The sequence below is a fragment of the Pleurodeles waltl genome, chromosome 9, assembly GCF_031143425.1.
Source record: "Pleurodeles waltl isolate 20211129_DDA chromosome 9, aPleWal1.hap1.20221129, whole genome shotgun sequence".
Taxonomy (NCBI): Eukaryota; Metazoa; Chordata; class Amphibia; order Caudata; family Salamandridae; genus Pleurodeles; species Pleurodeles waltl.
In genome coordinates this window covers 133466677-133486297 of record NC_090448.1, presented here as the reverse complement: position 1 = coordinate 133486297, position 19621 = coordinate 133466677, and the positions used below count along the sequence as shown (strand labels likewise).

Here is a 19621-nt window from a genome sequence, read left to right as displayed (position 1 = left end):
TCTGCACTCATCAAACACCAACACACTGGGCTGGCAAATTACTTACAGGGCGAAGTAGATATTGGCTACTTCGAGTTGATAGTGGAGAATAGCAAGCTTACTTGGCACATCTGCACCAAATTCTGAATGTATTGGTATTTATCAAGCATTGCCCCCAGGAAAAAATCAGCTGGATTCAACTGCATAAGTTTACAAGAGGTAAACTGCAGCAGATAAAGTATCAACACAAACCTCGAAATTATAATATGCTCGGTACCATTTTACAGCACATCGGAGTTCACTGGCCCTTCGGACTCGGAGCCTTACAGCAAGTGCCTAGTTGTGCCTACATAAATGCTGCATGTTGCATCTGAACTTTCACCCTTTGGTCACGGTGGGTGGCGTTCTCAAAAATGGCTCGAAAAAATGTCCAATTGAGTAGCTGACAACAAAGCTACCAAGTGGACCAATGGCCCTTTGACACCTTCAGTTACTTGGTGTTCTCTTTTCAAGCAACGGATTATTCTAAAAGTTATAGTTTTGCTATTGAGAAGTACTGAATTTAGAGACTTTCCGTGAAAAGTGCTGCTGAGGTGGACTGACTGAAAGTTTCACATGTACCACGTGGGCTCTCATCAGCAATGTAACAAGTCCAAGTTCAAAGGCCTAATTTAAATTTCAAAAGCATCCGGTTGTGCATGAGACTAATGTGGGGCGGGGTGTGCAGAAAACAACAAAAGGACTGCACACTTTGAAGAATGTGCCCATCTTCTGTGCACAATGTCGGTACCTGTGCATTTTGCGCCACAAAAGTTAGGCAAGTAAAATAAGGATAAAAAGGCAACTCAAAGCCAGCCAACAATATTTCCTTTAAATAGTTTCGTGACACTTACTAAAATAACGGTGCATTGTCAGAAGGAACGCTAAAACAAAAGTGTGCGAGAAGCAACTCCAAGCTTCAAAGGTGTACAAATTGTGCCTATTTTGGCATGCTACCGCCGAGCTTAAACAAATGAGTGGCAACTGTGAAGGGTGTCACATGAAACATGCACTCAATACTTATTACAGTAGGGAAGCACGCTGCTTGTTTAAAAAAAAAATCATTTGCAATAATATACTATATTAATAATATAATATATATAAGTACTTATTCTCTCGGTACGCCGAGCCTGCGTCCAACGTGCTTTGCGGGGGCATTTACACGCAAGACTAAAAACCATTGAAATGTTGTCATATCTTGTCAAGCCCCTCCCCCCGTGTCCCTAAACAGAAACGCGCTCGTGAGACAGCAGGGGCCAGTTCCTGGTCGCCGCTCGGACTTCCCCCTCCCTCCGCACGGTGCAGAGATCGAGGTGCCTTCTCCTGCCTGCGCGGACCGCGAGACCTTGCTCGTCGGACTGAGCTCCCCGAACTCCTTCTTCAAGCCTTTCTCTTTTTCCGGTGCCATTTCCCTCGTTTTTAAGCCGTGCCCGGCCGCCCCGGGAAACTAAAACCGAGACTGAAAAAAACCACACACAACAGCAAGCGCAGAGCGAGGAAGGAGGAAAGAGAGAAGCCCCCACCCGCCCGCTATCCGCGTAGAAAAAAATAAAATGTTACAGACTGGCGTAAGGAGAAAGAGTGCGGGTAAAGGCGACAACATTTCGGACTCTTTCTGAAACGGAAAATAATACGAAAGCAGAAAGCGGAGTCCGGGTTCCTCTCCGTATGCGCTGTCACCAGGGGAGGGGAGGGGGCAGCAGCGGCAGCACAATGCATCGGATAATAACCATTAAAAAAAGAAAGCACAACACACGGTAGGAAGGAGCGGAAAAAGAGGAGGAAAATAAGGAAAAAACAGCACGCAGAAAAAAGAGGAAACTTTGTGGAAGCCAGCGCGCCAGGATTTGGTGACATTGCACATCGCCCTTGAAGGAAACCCCAACACATTTTTTGCATTATCTGGATTTGTGTTTTGGTCCCTCCGGTGGATTGGTGCCTTTTGCTTGTTTTGCACGGTGGAAGGGAGCGGCGGCGGTGCCCTGCGGTGCTGGAGGGAGCCCTGCTGCTGCTGCTCCGGGCTGGCGCTGCTGGCTCTGAGTGCAGCAGTGAGTCTTGTTGTCTGTAGTGCGAGTGCGGAAGGCAGGAGCACAGCAGCAGCCGCCAGCAGCAGCACCGAACATGGCGACGGTGCCCGTCTATTGCATCTGCAGGCTGCCCTACGATGTCACCCGCTTCATGATCGAGTGCGACGCCTGCAAGGACTGGTTCCACGGCAGGTACGCAGCGCAGGCCCCCGCGCCTCTCCGCGCTCCCCGGCTGCCTTTCCCCACTCTCCCTCGCTCCCTTTTCCGCCTGGTATTTGCAGTTTGTACGGCACGGCGAGGCCTTTTTGGAGCGAGGAGGCGGAGTCAGCGCCGCTCTGTATTTTCTCTGCTCTTTCTTTCTCGGCGCTCCTTTGTTTCTTTCTTTTCTTACAATGTTACCTATTTTCTAGGGGTGCCAGGGCGCCCTCCACGTCTTTGTCTCGGGGTGTCACCCGGGGGGTATTGTTGTGGTTGTGCCTGGAACGGCTTCTCGCTGGGTTTTCAGGGAGGAGGCTCGTGTCCGGGTGTGAGGAAGGGGGTACGGGGTGGCTCTTCTCCACGGTAAGGGCTCGGGGCTGGGGAGTTTTGGGTGTTTAGGTTCTAGACTGGTCTGAGAGGGGAGCAGGCGCCCTGTTTCCTGCTCTGCGTGGCTCACACCCCGGGCAGTAGGGGCTTGGCCAGCGCCTGTTGTTTTTGTCTCTTGCGCGGACTGACAGCCAAATGTCACCTTTTTATGGCCGCTTCTGTGCGGTGGGCTCTCTGCGGGCGGAGGAGCAGGGCCCGGCGGGTTGGAGGGGTCCCGGTCGGGGTGCGGTGCAGGGGTCCCCGGGATCGCGGCTCTTTCTGGCTGCGGATCCCTTTTCCCTCCTTGTCTTCCGCTGCCGGAAAAGTTCGTAGGATTGGCAGCGCGGGCATGTGGAAGTCTGCTCCTCCGAGCTGCTGTGGTTGTGTTCCCGGGCTCCGAGATCTCTTGGCCGGAAGAGTAGGCTGGGTGTCCGGGCCTGAAGCTCGGCTGATGTGGGTGACCAGATCGGCCGTTCGGGGCTGTAGATCGGATGCCCTGTTGCAAATAACTGCTGCCCGTGCCTGGATATCTGCTATCCGGGGCAGGAGATCTGTTGGCCGGGGCTGTAGATTAAGTCCCCTGGGTCTGTAGATCACATGCTCGGGAATGAGATCGACTCGAATGAGCTAGAGATCTGCTCCCGGGGGTGTACAGATTGACCCCCGAGGATGCAGGTCGGCTGTCCAAGGGAGCTGGAGGTGGGCTACCTTTGTAGATGAACTCCCCGAGAATGAATGGATCAGTGACTTCGGCTACGAGGATGATCTGGTGGCGGACTGCCAGGTTAGCTGGGGATCCCTCCTGTGTGTATGAGATCCGCGCCAGGCAGAGGGTTCCGCTTCTAATAGTGGGCTGGAGGGACCGAACCCCTAAGTTGAGAGATGTCTTTTAGGGTAGGGAGTCTGCTTCGTTGTTTAGGGATCTATCTGCTCTTTGGGTCATGTTTCGTTTTCCGTGGTGAGGCCTAGGGATCTACTGGAGTGGAGGAATATAGTCCACTGGGCAGTAGCCTTCGCTTACTCCCTAAAGCCGTAATCTACTCCTGTAGATTGATAGCCCGTCCTTTTCCTGTAGTAGGAGTGGAGGGATGCGCTCCAACGAGCGCCTCGCACTTCACGGAGCGGAAGATCTCCGAGAAGGGCTCTCTTCTCGAAGGATCTGTTCTCGCATCGGGAATCTCTATGCAGAGGCAATCTGCCGAGTTCAGTTTCTGCCCTGCCGAGCAGCCCCTCTCTTCGCCGAGAGTAAGAGCTGCTCCCAGGTGTGGTGGGGGGGTCTTCTTTTTGGATTAGGGATCCTCTCCGCCGAGCCGTGCTATTTCAGGGTTCTGACCTACTCTTGATGTAAGGATCTCTGCTTTCGTGATTAGGAGCCACCGATCCCCCGCCGGACTGGGGGTTAGTTACTGCTCGGAAGAGATTACGGAGAAAGGATGGTTGGGCTCTTGGGGTGGGGTTGCTTGACATGGATTACCCCCCCACACACACACCCCGACCAATCTTTCATGGGCTACAGGGCGGACAGCTGCCTGGGTGGGGGGCGTTGGGTACATGGGCAGTTCGGTGGCACATCCATCTGGAGACTTTGACCAGATCTGTGGAAACGGGTAGGGGTTGGAGACCTGTCCCGGTAACTGACTCGCGATAGCTGTCATCGTAGCAGGCACAGTGATCCTCTCAGGGCTCGGAGATCAGCTGAGGGCCCCCCGGTGTGTGGAATGGCTCGCTGCTAGAGGAAATATGTCCGCTGTGGCTACAGGGAACCGAGATGTGGTGAGAAACGCACCCATTGGGGTGACATCGTGCCCAAGTCTTGGGGTCTGCCCATGGATGTAAGCATGTTTTTTCGTGGCAGGGAGGGGCACCGAGAGCTGCAGGGGGAGTGAGCTCTGCCCTCCGGCGACGGAGCGACATGTGATGGGTGAGTGATACGCCTTTCGGGTGACACTTTACACCTCCCACGTCCACATCGCCCCCGTCTAGGGGTCTCTGCATGCCGATGTACCTGCTACCAGTGGCAGAGGTAGTAGGGGCACTGGGGGGAATCTGCCCTCCAGTGAGGCAGCGACATGTCACGAGACGGAAGATGCCTTGCAGTGGATGAGAGCTTGCCCTGCCGCCTACCCTCAGAGCTACTCTCCTTGGCAGACAAGGGCTTAAGTTCTCCCTGGAGCGGAGATACTGCCCCTCCCCCTCCGCAAGGCGATCTGTTCTCTCAGGGTTTGGTGTTGTTTGATTGGCGAGGCTCACTCCTAGCTCCCCTACCATTTGTAGTGGAGGGGGCGGCCTTCAGAACTCATTCTATCTGTGCGGAGTGTCAACTCCAGCGGAGAGGTTCTGCGCGCGAGCAGAATTGCAACGTGCCTGGGGATCTGCCCGAATGACTTTGGATCGCCTCACGTGTCCGGAGAACAGTCCCCGACCATGGAAGTCGACCCCTGTCTCTGGAGATCCGCTCGCGAGCCTTGGGGTCTACCCGAATGTCGGGGATTCGCCTCGCGTGTCCGGAGAACTTTCCCCGTCCATGAAAGGATACCCCCGTGCCTGGAGATCTCCTCGCATGTCTGGAGATCTTCCCTGGTGCATTGGTCTTGTGCTTGGAGATGTGCCCGCATGTCTAGAGACCTCCTCCCATGCCCGTATAAGTGTCGGTGTCCCTGGAGGTCGACCACCATGCCTGGAGATTTGCTGTCTTTCTTGGAGACTTGGCTGCATGTCTGACACCTACTCTGTTAACTGGAGATTTGCTCTCTTGCCTGCAAACCTAACCGCATGTCTGAAGATATGCTCCCTTGCCCGGGGACCTGGCCGCTTGTCCGGAGACCTGTTTTACCTGGAGAGCTGATCGCAGGATTGAAGATATGCTCTCTTACTGGACAACTGCCCCCGCCCCCAGATGCCTCGCCAGAGATTCGCTCTCATGACTTAGGTTTTGTGCCCACTTCCCTGTCTGTCCAACGCCTGGCGATCTGCTGCCGTGCCTTGAGATTTTCTCCCAAGCCTGGGGACCTGCTCCAATGCCAGGAAACCTGCCCATTGGAAATCTGCTCAATTGGTTGGAGACCTGCTGTCGGTCCCACCTGTACATTCACCGTGGGTCGGTCTGCTCAGTCAGCCCATTCTGGGGACGATGCTTAAGCCAAGGATTGTAAATCTGTCCCCGACACCTTCCATGCCCTCCGAACTACGAGCATGCTAGTGATCTGTTGCCGGGGTTTGGAAATCTGGCGACTGGATACTTCAGGCACCGGGACCGGGTTCTCTACTGGTTGTGGGGTCTAGCACATGGGACTGCTGTTTGTGGGGATGTAGCACAATGGACTTTGAGGGGATCTAGAACTAGTGTTCGTGGAGATCTTCTAGCACATGAAGCGCTGCTGTTTGTGGGGATCTAGAACAAGAGACTACTATTTGTGGGGCCCTAGCACATGGAGACTGTCGTTTGTGGTGATCTAGCGCAAGAGACTGCGCTCTTCGTGGGATAAAGCACAGGGATCGCTGGAGATTGGGGTGGACCGCAGTGACGGTGATATTGGTTGTCTGGAAAGGCAGCGGACATCTGGGGTGTCGGATGACGTAAACGTGTTTGTGGCTCGTTGTTGGATGCGGAGGTACGTGCGGTGTAGAGGGAACTATGGTGTACCTCCTTGGCTTAAGATCTGTCCCAGCGAACCCGCTTACTCGTTCTTAAAATTGAGGCACATGTAGAATAGCTCGGCTTCGCAGCGCTTAAACTGGGTGCGTCGCCTAAGGCATTGCAGTCCACAGCGCTGCCTGTGTTGATTGAGTGCGCTACGTGGCGCTCGATGTAGCGCCAAAAAGCTGGCACGGCAGAAATGGACAACGTCCAGTGCAGGATAGGCTTTACTGGCAGTCATGTTAGCCGACAAGTCTGTCCTGGCAGGGAGTGGATTTATGTGCAGAGATCGTTGGCCAGCTGCAGAGCACAAGATCCCGGCAGAGAGGCCTGGCATCGCGCATCGTCACAGCACATTCCGCAAATAGTGATGTGTTTACAGCACCGGGTTCTGGGACAGACATCGTGAACCCGTGGACGCAGATGTCTGTGAGAGTATGGTGTCCAGCAGTGGAGCCGTGGGCCCGGTACTCTGCCCACTTATGTAGCACACTGCCCTTCATATCTGAGGGGTGAGCTACACCGTGTCCTGCTTTGTACCGATGATGAGTTACACATCTCTCATTGCGAGGGTGAGTTGAAGGTACAGTGCCCTGTCCAGGGTGAGTGTATACTACCGTGTCCTGTTCCATCTCTTAGGGATGCGCGTTCACGGTACAGTGCTCCGCCACCTGGTGCGTGAGTGCATAGTGCAGTGTCCTGCTGTGTACAGATGTGTAATGATGTTGCCTTGTTATGGGGACGGTGAGTTCACGGTAGGATGCCCCATCTTATAGGATGGGTAATGCCTGGGCTTTAAGTGGGATAACGTTTGGGGGGTACTGAGAGGGGTGGGGCCTATACATTTAATGGCACGGCTTCAAACTATAGACTCAACTTTGCGTAGAGCGACTCCAAACGCACATTTGCATAAAACAACAACTGCAACTGACATATGTGACAGTTGTTCTGTGGGCTTTACATAGAGGCCAAGGATTGGATGACCACGTTCTCTGGCGCCTTTTCTGTCCCACTGACTCCATTTAAATTATGCACTAGAAGAGAGTAATTAATATATTGCCTGAAAAAAACCCGTATTACAGCCTCCTGGAAAAAGCAAACACTAACAGGGAATGCAAGATCAAGTAAAGCGTGTGAACCATACGAAGGGACGACATCGATTACTCTACACTCATTGTTTAAGAAATCCATCACCGTTTTTACATGAAAAGTTAAGGACATAAATACAGATCCCGAAAGGGAGCCATTTCAACGTCCTCCTTAAATAACTACCGGCTCTGAGACCCAGAGGGAACCGGCCCACTTAAAGCCCTATGTAATGCATAGTGCTGTGTTCTGCCAGACTGAAAGTGAGTTGCAGTGCTCTGTCGCATTGGCAGTGTAAGTGCACAGTGGAGTGCAGTCTCAGACAGGTAAGGTGAGCGAAGAGTGAACGGTTAGATCTGCCTCATAACTATGGCGAGGGCAGTTTACAGTAAGAGACCTTCCAAGCACTAAGTCAGTGTGCACAGAGGCCTGAGTATCTGGGCCATCATATCCACTTCTGTCATTTTGTGACGTTCGCTGTGTATGAGGTAGCATGGATGGGCCTATTTTACCCCGCTCTCTTCACCTTCTGGCTGCCTGGAGCCAGAGCTGACATTGTTTACTTGTGCAGCACAGGCTGTCTGCGGGCCTGTGTGCCTGCCTGCAGCGTGTGTGTTGGTACATGGACGGTTCACGGCGCTTCGTCTGTACGAGAGGAGCTGTACCCTCCCCCTGCAGGGTTCATTGTTTGTTGGCCAGCAGAGACTGCTGCTCGAGGACGTGGGATGGCAGCGAAGGGCCGCGTGTCAGTGCGCTTCCGTACTCCGCGTGCCTCAAGGATGTGCCAGAGGTGGGCTGGCGGCCTGCAAGTGTTCCAGGCAGCGGAGACCTTGAGAAAGTAGTGGGTGTGCGCTCAGTAGCGCTCTAAAGACACTACTGGCATTGTTTTAGTTGTGAAGGTCTAGTTACACTCACTCCAGTGAAGATTCGGATATAATAGAGGCCTGGCTGCCAAGCGCTTCCGTGTTACCTGTGACACCCTTCTCCTGTTCAGGCTTTTTACCGAACAGCACCTTCCAAGCTATGCCTTAAGTTTTTTAAATGGGAAACGCAAACCTAATTAAAGGGGATGGAGTTTCTGTGATTGTTCCAGGTGGTTTAAAATAAACACCCGGGCCTCTGCAGTAATTACTGACGGGGAGTTTTTTTTTTTTTTTTGACTGATTAACTAAGAATTCCGGTCTAGCGCTCGCTACCCAGTAGTCTGTAGGCGCTCGGGTTGTCATTGGGGCTTGTTGTTTCTGCAGGAGTGAAGCTGAGGTCAAGGGGCTCAGCCACAAAACTATGTGCGCGCGGCCACCATCACCTCATCTCCAACTACCATCGAGTCACGGGTTGGTTTACGAGCTGCGTCCATGCCAGGTGTTCAGCCTATCACGAAACAAATTCACACACACTCGTTATCCTGAAAACCTGGCTTCGCAGCTGCCCTCCTGCACCCCTTCATGCAAACTCCCCCTCCCCCCGTTGCCAGTGCTTTAAACGGAAAAGTTAAGTGCAGGTACTCACTCCTTAGAGTACCTGCTTCCTCTAGAGAAGTGCCGCACTCTCCCATTAAATGTATTGGAGCAGTGCTGAGAAGTGCAGGTACTCCCCTTTCAGATTAATGAAGTGCAGGTACTCAGTACTGGACAGTACCTGCCCATTTAAAGCCCTGCGCGTTGTGAAATCCTTTCCAGGTCTCTGACTGTAGTCTTGGGGTGATTTTAACATTTCTCCTAGTGAGCGCTGTGTAGCAGGTTTTACTTTGTTTTCAGATCGAGCCTAGGCAGCGCGCGTGTGCTGTCTTCAACATGTTGTAATCTACTTCTGTGGGCTTTCACCACGGCCATCTCTTTAATTTGTTCCTTGGCCTGCCTTTAAAAATTCCCTTGGTTTCGTAGGTAAATGCTTTACGTTTGTTCCGCCTTGAGGCTGCTTTGTTACCTTCTTGGAGACTTAAGCTGTTACATAAATTATTGCATTATTGGCCATATACCTTAGTGTGGTGCACTACTTTTTTCTTTTGCCTCTCCACTTCGCACTCTGTAGAAAAGCTTCATATAGCACAAACTCATTAAGAGGAGGGCTTTACATGAGTACCACTAACGTACAAGTTTAGTAGTTTGAAATATACAAACTGGTGCATTTTAAACAGAAAAAACACAGAAATCTTTGATGTGGCTCTCCTGGCGCAAAGAGAGGGCCGATACTACAATATGAACTGCACTCCGGAAACTTGCCCCATAATGCTTTGCAGGGCATTTGGCCCACAACTCAGCCTGTGGTGGTCCTATGACAGTGGGACCACCACCAAACCGTTCAGCACAACCCATCTTTCTGTCTTGGTCATCTCTGGGTCCCCACACTAGGTTGGGGGTCCCCAAAATAGGAACCCCTCCCACCTTTCAGTGTCTTTTTGAGCTCTCATGGCTGGAACTTTTGTTTTACGGCTGAGAGTACTTTGTATTTTTAAGGGCCTTTTTTCTAACATTATTGCAGTAGGCTGCTAGGCCTGAAAATGTATAAGGCACTACACCCTCTAGGGGCTAAATATATGGTTACACTGCAATACTTTCTGCCATCCTCTTCCCATTTTGTTATGCCGTCTAGAGGCTGACTGTGTAGTTACATGACCATGTTTCTTCCAAATGCCACTTTTATTGTTGTGTCCCCTAGGGGCTGTTCTGAGCATTACAGTCAAGATACTACAATATTCGCTGCACTTGAAAACTGGCCCCATAATGCTTTGCGGGGCATTCCTTTTACAAAACATTTTTTGTTGCCCATAACTCACCGAGTGGTGGTCGTAGGACAATGGGAGCACCATCAAAGCAGTCAGCATAACGTGCTCTTTCTGTCTAGACCCTCTCTGGATCCTCACACCAGGTAGGGAGGAGGCCCCAATATTAATAATATAAATAAATAAAATAAATAATGGCAATATTTTCATTTTTTTGCTGCAGATATAAGAAGGTAAATGGAAGTGCTTTAGTTATATGCAGGGCCACTGGAGTTATGTGGCAGAGAGAACCAAATAATGCGGCAGGTTTGACCAATTTATGTGGCAAGAAAAGTCCAGTCATGCATTTATAACACCACTAGCTCTAACTCAAGCAAATGTAAGACCTATTACATTGCAGATGTTTGTTTCTAATGGCTGCAGTCATGGCTTATGACGAGTTACACCTGTCTCTTGCATACTAAAGTGTCCTTGCGCTACTGTATATGATGTGCTTTATGTCTACTCACATAACGTAATCTTCTAGTATTTATTCAGAACAATGTGTGCTTTGTCCACAGAGTGTGTTTTTATTCTGTCAACCAGACAAGGCTTTGGTGTCAGCCGATTGTGGTGTGTACTATATACAGTGCTTCACATGGAACTATATTCATGCAGGTACTCACTCTCAAGAGTACCTGTGCTCCTGAAAAGTACTGTTACGCTTCCAATAAATACATTTCTGCAGTGCTGAGAAGTGCAGGAACTCTCCATTTCAAATTAAAGAAGTGCTGAGTACTCACGACCGGATAGTACCTGCCTTCTTAAAGCACTGACTAGGTATCACTTCAAATAAATAAAGGATCTAGATATCATTGCAGTAGTGGGTCTGACGAATACCTTCTGTTAACCCCGATATCTCATGCAGCAGCATCCATCAGTTGGGTGAGTGATCAACTCCGTTATTACACCAAGGACTGTGCTTGTTGTTCAGGGCTTTCATGTTTAACCTAAAGCCTTCTGGGTGTTGTAGTCTTGGTTTGTTTTCATTGCGCATGTTAGACTAACACCTGAGTACTGACAGTTTGAGTCCGGGGTGGAAACAGTGTCTGTGATTGCATGGAGTTATATGGTGAACCACTCCTCTTGGGCCTGCTTTTGAGGTAAAAGTACCCACATGCTTGCAGCAACCCTACTGTGTAATCAGTGGGCTTGAGATTTGGGGGCCCGCATATTACAAGTTTGCTGGTAGAATTTGCTACAAAGGCCACTTGGAAGCAATACCCTTACTGTATGATGACCCTATTTCTCGAGGCAATTGTTGCACCCATTTCTATGTTTGCTCAACTGAAATAAGGAATAACATACAGAAATGCCCTCTGTGACCAACGTTGCCAAACAGCGACCCATGTGTGCTAACACATTATCCCATAGACACAGAACGGATGCAATCCTTTGACTCATCAGGATCGATATCCCCATTTCTGCACTGTTGTGTCAGTTCAAATTCTTCCAGTTATTGCCAGGAGGGACCTGCACATGCAAAAACTGTTTTTGTAAGCTCAAATACAACAAAATCTGTCATTTCGAATTGTGAAAAACCCTGCTTGTGCCTAGTTTATCGGTTAAGAGTTACTGTGGGTCTTGCAATAAGAGCATTCCGCTCAGTACTGGCTTAAAACACTCAGAAATACCCCGAAAGAAATGTATAATGCTGCCTACATTCAACAAAGAGACACTTGCCTGCACTCAGTGGGGTGCTGGGGAGCTCCAGGGAAGTGTTTATGGTGAGATGATGTTGGAATCCATGCCCCGTGGTTGCGATCTGAGAGTGCAGTGTGACATTTTCATACAGAGCTTGGTGATTCAGTGATCTGCCACAAAGTGATGCCTCCAACATAGTGTAGAAGGAGGCAGCAGCGGGAAAACAACATATCATTTTCAAAACAATTGTAACCATTTGACACAAGCGTTTCCATTTAGTCTCATAGATGTGAGGTAAAAACAAAACAAAAAAAAAAACAGGCATTGGCTCTGATTTTCGAACTGTGTCTCGCCTTTAAAAAAAAAAAATCAGACCTCTGGAGCGCAGGGGTATAGGATGCCGAAACATGTACATAGACCATGAGATAGGTTGCTTGTAAACATCAGTAGCAAACTGCTGGTCACATGCACACATCCTAACTGAGAAGCTACAGCATTCGTTGTTCAAAAGTCCTTAAGTTAGCACCATATTTTGGCTTTAAATATTTTTGTTTCATAGTTAAAAACCTCTAACGCTCGTTTCAAATCTGATCTCAACGTGAGTTGTTACTCCCTCTGGGCACTTAGCCAGGCATTCAACGCTCCATTTAGGAGGCGGTAGCATTTGGAAATACAGACACACAACAATTTCAGTCTTCAGCCAGTGCTGTAAACTAAAAAGGTGAGTATGTTTTTTATTATTAGGAAAGTACATAAACTGTAAATCAAAAGATGCTAGGACCCTCTGTAGCCTTTATACAGTCCTGTATTTTGTATAGGGACAAGTGCTAGTTTTTAAAGTAAATTTGAGCCCTGTTTATCGTAAGGCAGAGTTTCCAGGTGCTCTCGGTAAACTTGTGGACCAATTGTTTTGTTTTGCAAACTTTTCCAGTGTTTTGGACAGATAAACCAGACCAAAGAATAGAATGTATCAAGTTTGGACGTTATGTATCTCGCCCTCTGCTATCTTGTATCTTGTTCTGGGTGGAAACTGGATAGCTAAATTTTTTAGAGGCTCAGTTATCGAGTTCACCATTAAAATGGCTGAAACTTCGTTCAGCCACCCACTACTCAATCTAGGATTCCACTCACATAACCTAAGATTAGTAATTTGTAGGGTGCCAAGAAGCAATGTGTCCAGAACCAATAATACAACCAAACTACAAATGGATACTTAACACTACAAAACCCCTGGAACCAAATTTGCTAGATAACTCGTTCAGAGGGTATCAAATCCAGGTGACTGACCACATCCAACGAAACAAAAAACTCAGCGATAGGTGTGATGAGGAATGTCTCATGTCTTTTAGGGTTTTGAGGGAGACATATACTGGCACCATAAGGATATAGGATGGATTGAGGATGGGAAGGCTCGCAACAGATGCTGGCATGATAGCTCCTCCTGCACTTTCAAGACCCAGGCAATGACCTTGAGTTGCTTTTGTGACTCCTGTTATCTGGGTCTCATCATTCCTCTTGGCCAGTGGTCCTCAATGAGACAATATTCTTGGAGAGCATCAGTCAAACCAGTTTGTGGAGGCCTTCCTGGCACTGAAGGATCATCACCTCTGCTTTAAGGAAAACAGCCACCTGCAAATGTCCTGCCCTTTCCAATTTTGACTTAAGAAATTTGTGTGAAGGTGTTCACCAACACAACTAGAAGTAATTGGGCAAGCAATTGAAATCCAAGGAAATACGAGACTATTCCACTTTTTCTCAAAGGCGCCTATGTCTTTTCTTATGTAGAAATTGGTTCCCCCATGCCCAGCCTTTAAGGTGGTAAATCTTTCCAGTTTCAACATTACCTGATCATGCTCCACAAGTACTGCCCTATTTTGTTTTACTTATTACTATTTTAATAGATTTTCGTTTGTAAGCCACAGTCTCTTTTTCCTGGTGGCCCTGTCCTGCCTTCTTCTTTTCTATCTGATGGCGCCATGACCACCCCTCTGATGAGATTGTCTCGTTCCATGTATTTGTTTTCCTATGTCAATCTTTAGGATCGAAGATCCATCAGACATAGAAACATGAAAAGCATTGATCCCAAATTAAGACATAAGGCCTAGTGGGTAACTCCTCTCAAAATTAAATGAATGTCTCGCTGGCTGGTGAAAGTGGTTATTCTCAATTTTCATCTAATTTCATTTGGCAATGTTGTTTTTAGGCAGGTCTTGGAAAAGGAGGCCCTATTATTCTTCGATTGGGAATCGTTCCTGGTGTCTAAAGTCTTTGAGAATTAGGAGGCACAACATTTATTTTGAGCAGCATATTCTGTAGGAATTTTGCACCATTCTCCAAATAACCTATACCGTAGGCACGCTTCATGTTTATTTTGATTTGGTCTGCCTCTACCAAAATAGATTTAAAAAAGCTCTGTCTTGATCCATTCCAAGTCTTCCACCTCTCCCCCTAATTAATTGCTCCTAACAGTCATATTGCCCATTCTAAAGCCATTTTCAGGTCCTCAAATGTATTCCGTATTTGAGGTGCATGAAGTTCTAAGGCTAAGGATGTGATTTTAGAGCATCTGGTGGCTGCTGTTCGGATCAGACCCTCAATAGCTTTCGCTTTGGTCACCGGTCACGACTCCATGTCCTCAACATTCTTTGCTGCATGCCTGAGTCCCGTGTACATGTACAGCATCATATCAGAGATGTCTTCCTTGAGCTCCACACTCTGTGTTCTCATGTCAATGGCTTTCTTCTTCCTGGCCCTTATACATTTGGTGTCATATACATTTCACTTCTTCTTTCTATGCTATTCCTAGTGGGCGGAGATGCTGGCCCACTCACTTGTTACCACACAGCAGCCTAATTCTTTGGTTTAAGCATGTCCACTTACAGGGGCTTTATCACCTCTGCTCACCTTTGTTCCTTACCCTATTTCGACGTGTACCTTCACTGTATATATCTTTTCCAGCTCTGGGACCCTGGCCAGGATTAACTTTCACCTGAACATTTTCTTCTGTCACGTGTGGGGCAGCACTGGTACCTAGGCTTCATTGTTGTTTACAGGTTTGGTCTTTTCTCAAGCCTTGTCTCCACAGGCAGCTACCATTAGCAGTTCTAATACTTACTGGGGATCAATGTTGTACTATTGCTATTGCATATGGAGTTCAACTACTGACTCCTAAGTCGTAATGTGCACTCACAGCTTTGAAATCCTGGAATCTTCCCAGCCCCATACCACTACACACCAGCGGTAGATTTGCCTTCCATCACTGAGTGCTTCCTGCAGGACCTACCATGCTGCAAGACTTCCAGGGTGCCCTGCCACTACCACTGTTTATCGTTATTTTTAGTCACAACTTCCCAGAGTTGGGAGTGGGTAATTTGCATGCCAGCTGCCTTCCTTGGATGTGGTAACCGTTTCTCAGGCCCCCTCTCTGGAACTGTACCCTGATTCCCCGTTACCCATGGTCACCTTGGTAGGCACATACTGAAAATCGAATTCAAGCAAGCTTTTGCCCTATTCCCATGATTCACAGTGTTGGGCTGTGCGTCATTCAATGGCCTCTCTTGGTCTTTTTGCCTTCCACGCATGTTCTTGCCAGGTACTTTCCATTCTGTCCTCCATCAAGCTATCACCACTTACACATTCTTTTCTCAAAAACTACAGCCCCAGTGCATGCAAGGGTGCCTTTTTAACGGGCTCTCTTCCTGGTCACATCCCCTTGAGTAGCAGATTCAGCCACGGAAATAGTAGCACATGTGCAAAGCTAGACATCTCAAAGTTTGTGTTAATAAGAGCTTTATAAAAATGAGATGCTACTATCATTATTCCTAAGATTTCAGTTTTAGATTAACATCTTCCTCAGGTCTATCTGTGAGTTAGTGAGAATCCATGCTACACTTGTAGGTGCAGCCATTTCCTACTCATCCAAAAGAATGCTAACTAGCTTCTGCAACAAAATAAGCAGTTTCCTAAAATGATTGCAACTAAAATGACAAAACAAAGTCAGAGTATTGTTTTGAAATGATTCAGTAGAAAATGATTATAAAATGTAGGGCATTCATCCGGCGCTATGAAAATGCAGAATACAGTGCAAACATGGGAATGCATTGTGGGTAGCTCATTATGAGGCATTCAACAAGTAGTATCTACATTGTAATAACAAACATTGTAATGACCAATCCGCCACAGATCAGAATCATTAGAGTACAAGATGTATTAAAGAGATTAACTGGATGAATTGTATATGATTGTCAATATCCAGCACATTATTTCACAAGAATGACAAAGTTTAAAGTTGAGTCACGCTTGATCTAAAATCAGAAAACAAACACCTCTCATGGGTCCACTATGCTAACTGTTAAGAGATGAACCTGTCACCATAGTTAAAACAAGCAGTTTCAAGTACTGATGTCTCCGAATCCACCTCTCCCCCCATGAAGGTTCATAGAGATCACCTATCACTGACTTCTGATGGAAGAAGTCTAAGGCAAAGTAGCAAGCGAAAAATTAACACTTGATTACAGAGCTAGCGTCAAAAACTAGTATCTCTTTACAGACAGATTGGGCAACATTCCCCTTATTTTTCAACCTTATTAACAAAATTTACTATTTGTAAGCAAATCGTAATTGGCAGTGATTGTAAAAATAGTACGGCTGGTTTACATTGGTTAAAATTTATTCCAAGCGGTTTTGTAAAATGGGCTCAAGCAAATTTATAAACAGTGCAGAAGAAGGAAAAGTGCAGTGTGCACTGGATGGAAAGCACATTGTCAGATCTGCTCATCTTTAGACCACTGACCAGTTTTTGCAAATGCCACTAAATGGTGATCTATGCTTAACCTACAGCGAGTTAGGATAAAGCAGTGATGTCTATAATGAACAGCAATTCAATGGGGTTGCAGTCAAAGGTCTGATGGAATTGGATTGTAGTCTATATAAGGCAGCTTCCATTTTCCAAAAACGCGTTTGCAGCTCAAGCCATCCTATTTAGTCTTATTTTCTGGTTGGATTTCGATAAAGATGAAATAATCAATGGATCCTCAACATCCAGATTTAGGCCTAAGTCTACGTGGGTCTCTTTAATCTTTTTTTAACCGCAGAATTTTAAGGGGGTGGTCAAGGGAAAGGCAGTTGCAAATAAGTGCTCCATTAAAGGTCGTTCCTGATTTTGTCCAGAGCGATTGTTCACTGGATGGGTCTTGCACTTATGACATCTGTAAGAAACCATAAACCTGCAAATGCATTATGACACAGGTTAGAGGGTGTAGCTGGGAATACTGCTAAATGGTATCTTATGGGTAACATTTTCTGGAATAACCCCATATACAGGGCTGTTAGGAATTGTGCTCATATGTTTAATAGGTCTTGAGCCTAATTTTACTGAAAATTTGAAAAATGCAGAGGCAGTAATGTTTACCTGCTGTGCTTCAAGTATAAGTTGCCATTTCCAGTTTCCCAAGCTATCAAATATAATTCCTAAGTATGAAAAAGTAGGAACAATAGGTATCGTAACATTATTAATAGTGAAGGGCATGGGTTTGGAGGCCTTTTTTCCTCAAATCAGCTTGAGGGTCTTCTTAATATTAACCTTCAGGTCTAGATTACCCATTTTTACAATGTGAAGCTGTTAAGTAGTTTGTGTAAGGATTTGGGGGTACTTGCCATAGAAACAGCATCATTCACATATATAGGAATATGGACGTATCTTGACCATTCCTTGGTAGTTGTAGAGGAGCCTTTAACATGGCTTGTTGAAGGTCATTTTCAGTATAGCATAAAATTAAAACAGACCAGTGCTCACCCCTGCCTTACCCTTCCTTCTACTCTAAATTGTTTAGTGTGCACTCCACCCTGCATGAAACAGACCCCAGCAGATGTGTCTTTATAAATCTGGCTCAGTAGGTGGACTGTCTGGTGATCGAACCCCATTGAGCACAGGACAGCCCACAATTCTGCATGATTTACACAATCCAATGTACTGCTAAGGCTCATAGATCCAAGATAGAGAAAGCCTGGTTTAGCGCTGGTGTACTTCCCAATGAACAGCTGAAGGTTTAAGCACTGTTCCTTGGTGCCCATCCCCTTGCGCAGTCCAAATTGAAGATCTGTTACTGAGCTCCGTTCTGCCCAGGCCTTGAGCCTCTCCAGTGTCACCCTTCCCAAAATGTTTAAAGATGTACCCAGGAACGCTATGGGGTGATAGCACTCTGGGCTAGATCTGTCCTCCTTAAAGATAGGGCCGATAGTGGAATCTGATCATGTTTTTAGGGAAAAAAAAGCCCTTTGTTGCAGAGTTTAGTAGCTCCGTTAGGATTGGAGCCCAGAAAGTGGTGTTGTCTTGATAGAGATCAACTGGCACCCAATCAGGGCCAGGAGCTTTCCCCACCTTAATCTTTCCCTGCACTTCTAATACTTCTTCAAGGTTAAACTGTCAGCTAGGACCTAAGTATTCTGTACCTAACAAAACAGCATTATTAATAGTATATGTATGATTCTGTGAAAAAATGTTCGAAAAGTGGCTAATCTGTGCCTCTTCCGTTGGACCAGTATATAAAGATGAAAGATTGTCTTTCATGTAAGGGGAGTTGACTGTTAGCCAAACTAACCTCGAGTCCTTAAGGTCACTTTCCCTAACTAAATTATCTCATGTTTCTTCTTTAAGTCTGGTCTTCCGCAGTCCTAATAGATCTGGGCAATTTCAGCCTGGCCTCTAGGCTTGTGGTGTAGCGCCTCTTTAGGGTGCTTGTCACCCTTAGTGCAAGTAGTATTAAACCACTCATTGTTATCCCCTTTGCTGATAGATTTGGTCGAAGTCAATAACCTATTATCAGAACTACAAGCTCACAATTTTGTATGGTTCTCCTGCTTCTGCCGCACAGATTTCAAAATTGGTCTTGTGGCTTTCCATAATTTCGGGGAGGTGTTCCTTTGTGTTGATATCTGCCCATTTCAATCTAACTTAATTCGGCAGATGGCCTCGATATCTTCTAGGTAAATCTGCCCCCCCTCTTTTTAATTATCTCAGTGTTTATGGTGATTGGTATTACCTTATGGTCACCGAGACATGATGGGACAACTTTGTACAGCGTCAGTAAAGAGAGGACATTAAGTGATACTAAAATGTGGTCTATAACCGTTGCTACATCTCTCCCAATAAAAGTAGGTGTAGATATATTATTATTAGGTAACACACCAGTCCTAAAAGTTAATCTGTGTGTTGAAAAGTGTTCATACATGGCATTCATATGATGAATGGCAGAAGTGATTTTTAGTTTTCTTCCATGTCCAATATTTTAGGAAAGTCTTTAGCAAAAGGATTACATAAACCAATATTAAAATCTCCTGCCATATAAGCACAACACTTCTTTTATTGCACTCAGATCTCCAAGACTTGCGGTCAAGCCCTAATATTTTTGAAGCATGGTTACATTGTGACACCCGGATCAGCAGGTAATGAGCCCCTGAGTTAAGCATACACATGGGTTTGTATTCAAGGCTGCAGCTGAGAATACTCCAGCCGTGCAGATAAACATTAGTGAATGACTGATGCAGTAACGTCTCCAAAGATTCCCAGTGTGTGCAAAGGGCGCTGGTCGTTATCGAGAGAAAAAAAACTCGCTCGTTCATAGTTAACTCTTGTAAGACATGTCGCCACATCGGTAATTGAAATTCCTGTTTTTTTCTATGAATTTTTTTCTAGTGTTGCTTATGGAGACTGTAGATTAGTGAATCTTCATATCATCTAGAATAGCAAACAGCCCATGTGTGTACCTTAAAAATGTCTTAAGTTGGACCTGTTTAAAATGAACAGAAAGTATGTTTTTAATACATAATTAGAAATGGCACGTCACTAGGGTGAAAGTGGTAATGCAGTCTCTGGGGCTCTAATTT

General features: G+C 46.9%; 1 protein-coding gene across 2 annotated transcripts in view; it reads left to right on the top strand.

Annotated features, from left to right (window-relative positions):
- The first annotated feature begins 1243 nt into the window (after positions 1–1243).
- Positions 1244–19621, top strand: part of PHF2 (PHD finger protein 2) — a 450390-nt gene continuing 432012 nt past the window's right edge. For both annotated transcript variants that reach the window (XM_069206411.1, XM_069206410.1), the window contains exon 1: positions 1244–2237. In XM_069206411.1, the coding sequence (XP_069062512.1) occupies positions 2140–2237 (98 nt within the window). In that variant the 5' untranslated portion in view covers positions 1244–2139. The remainder of the gene's footprint in view (positions 2238–19621) is intronic.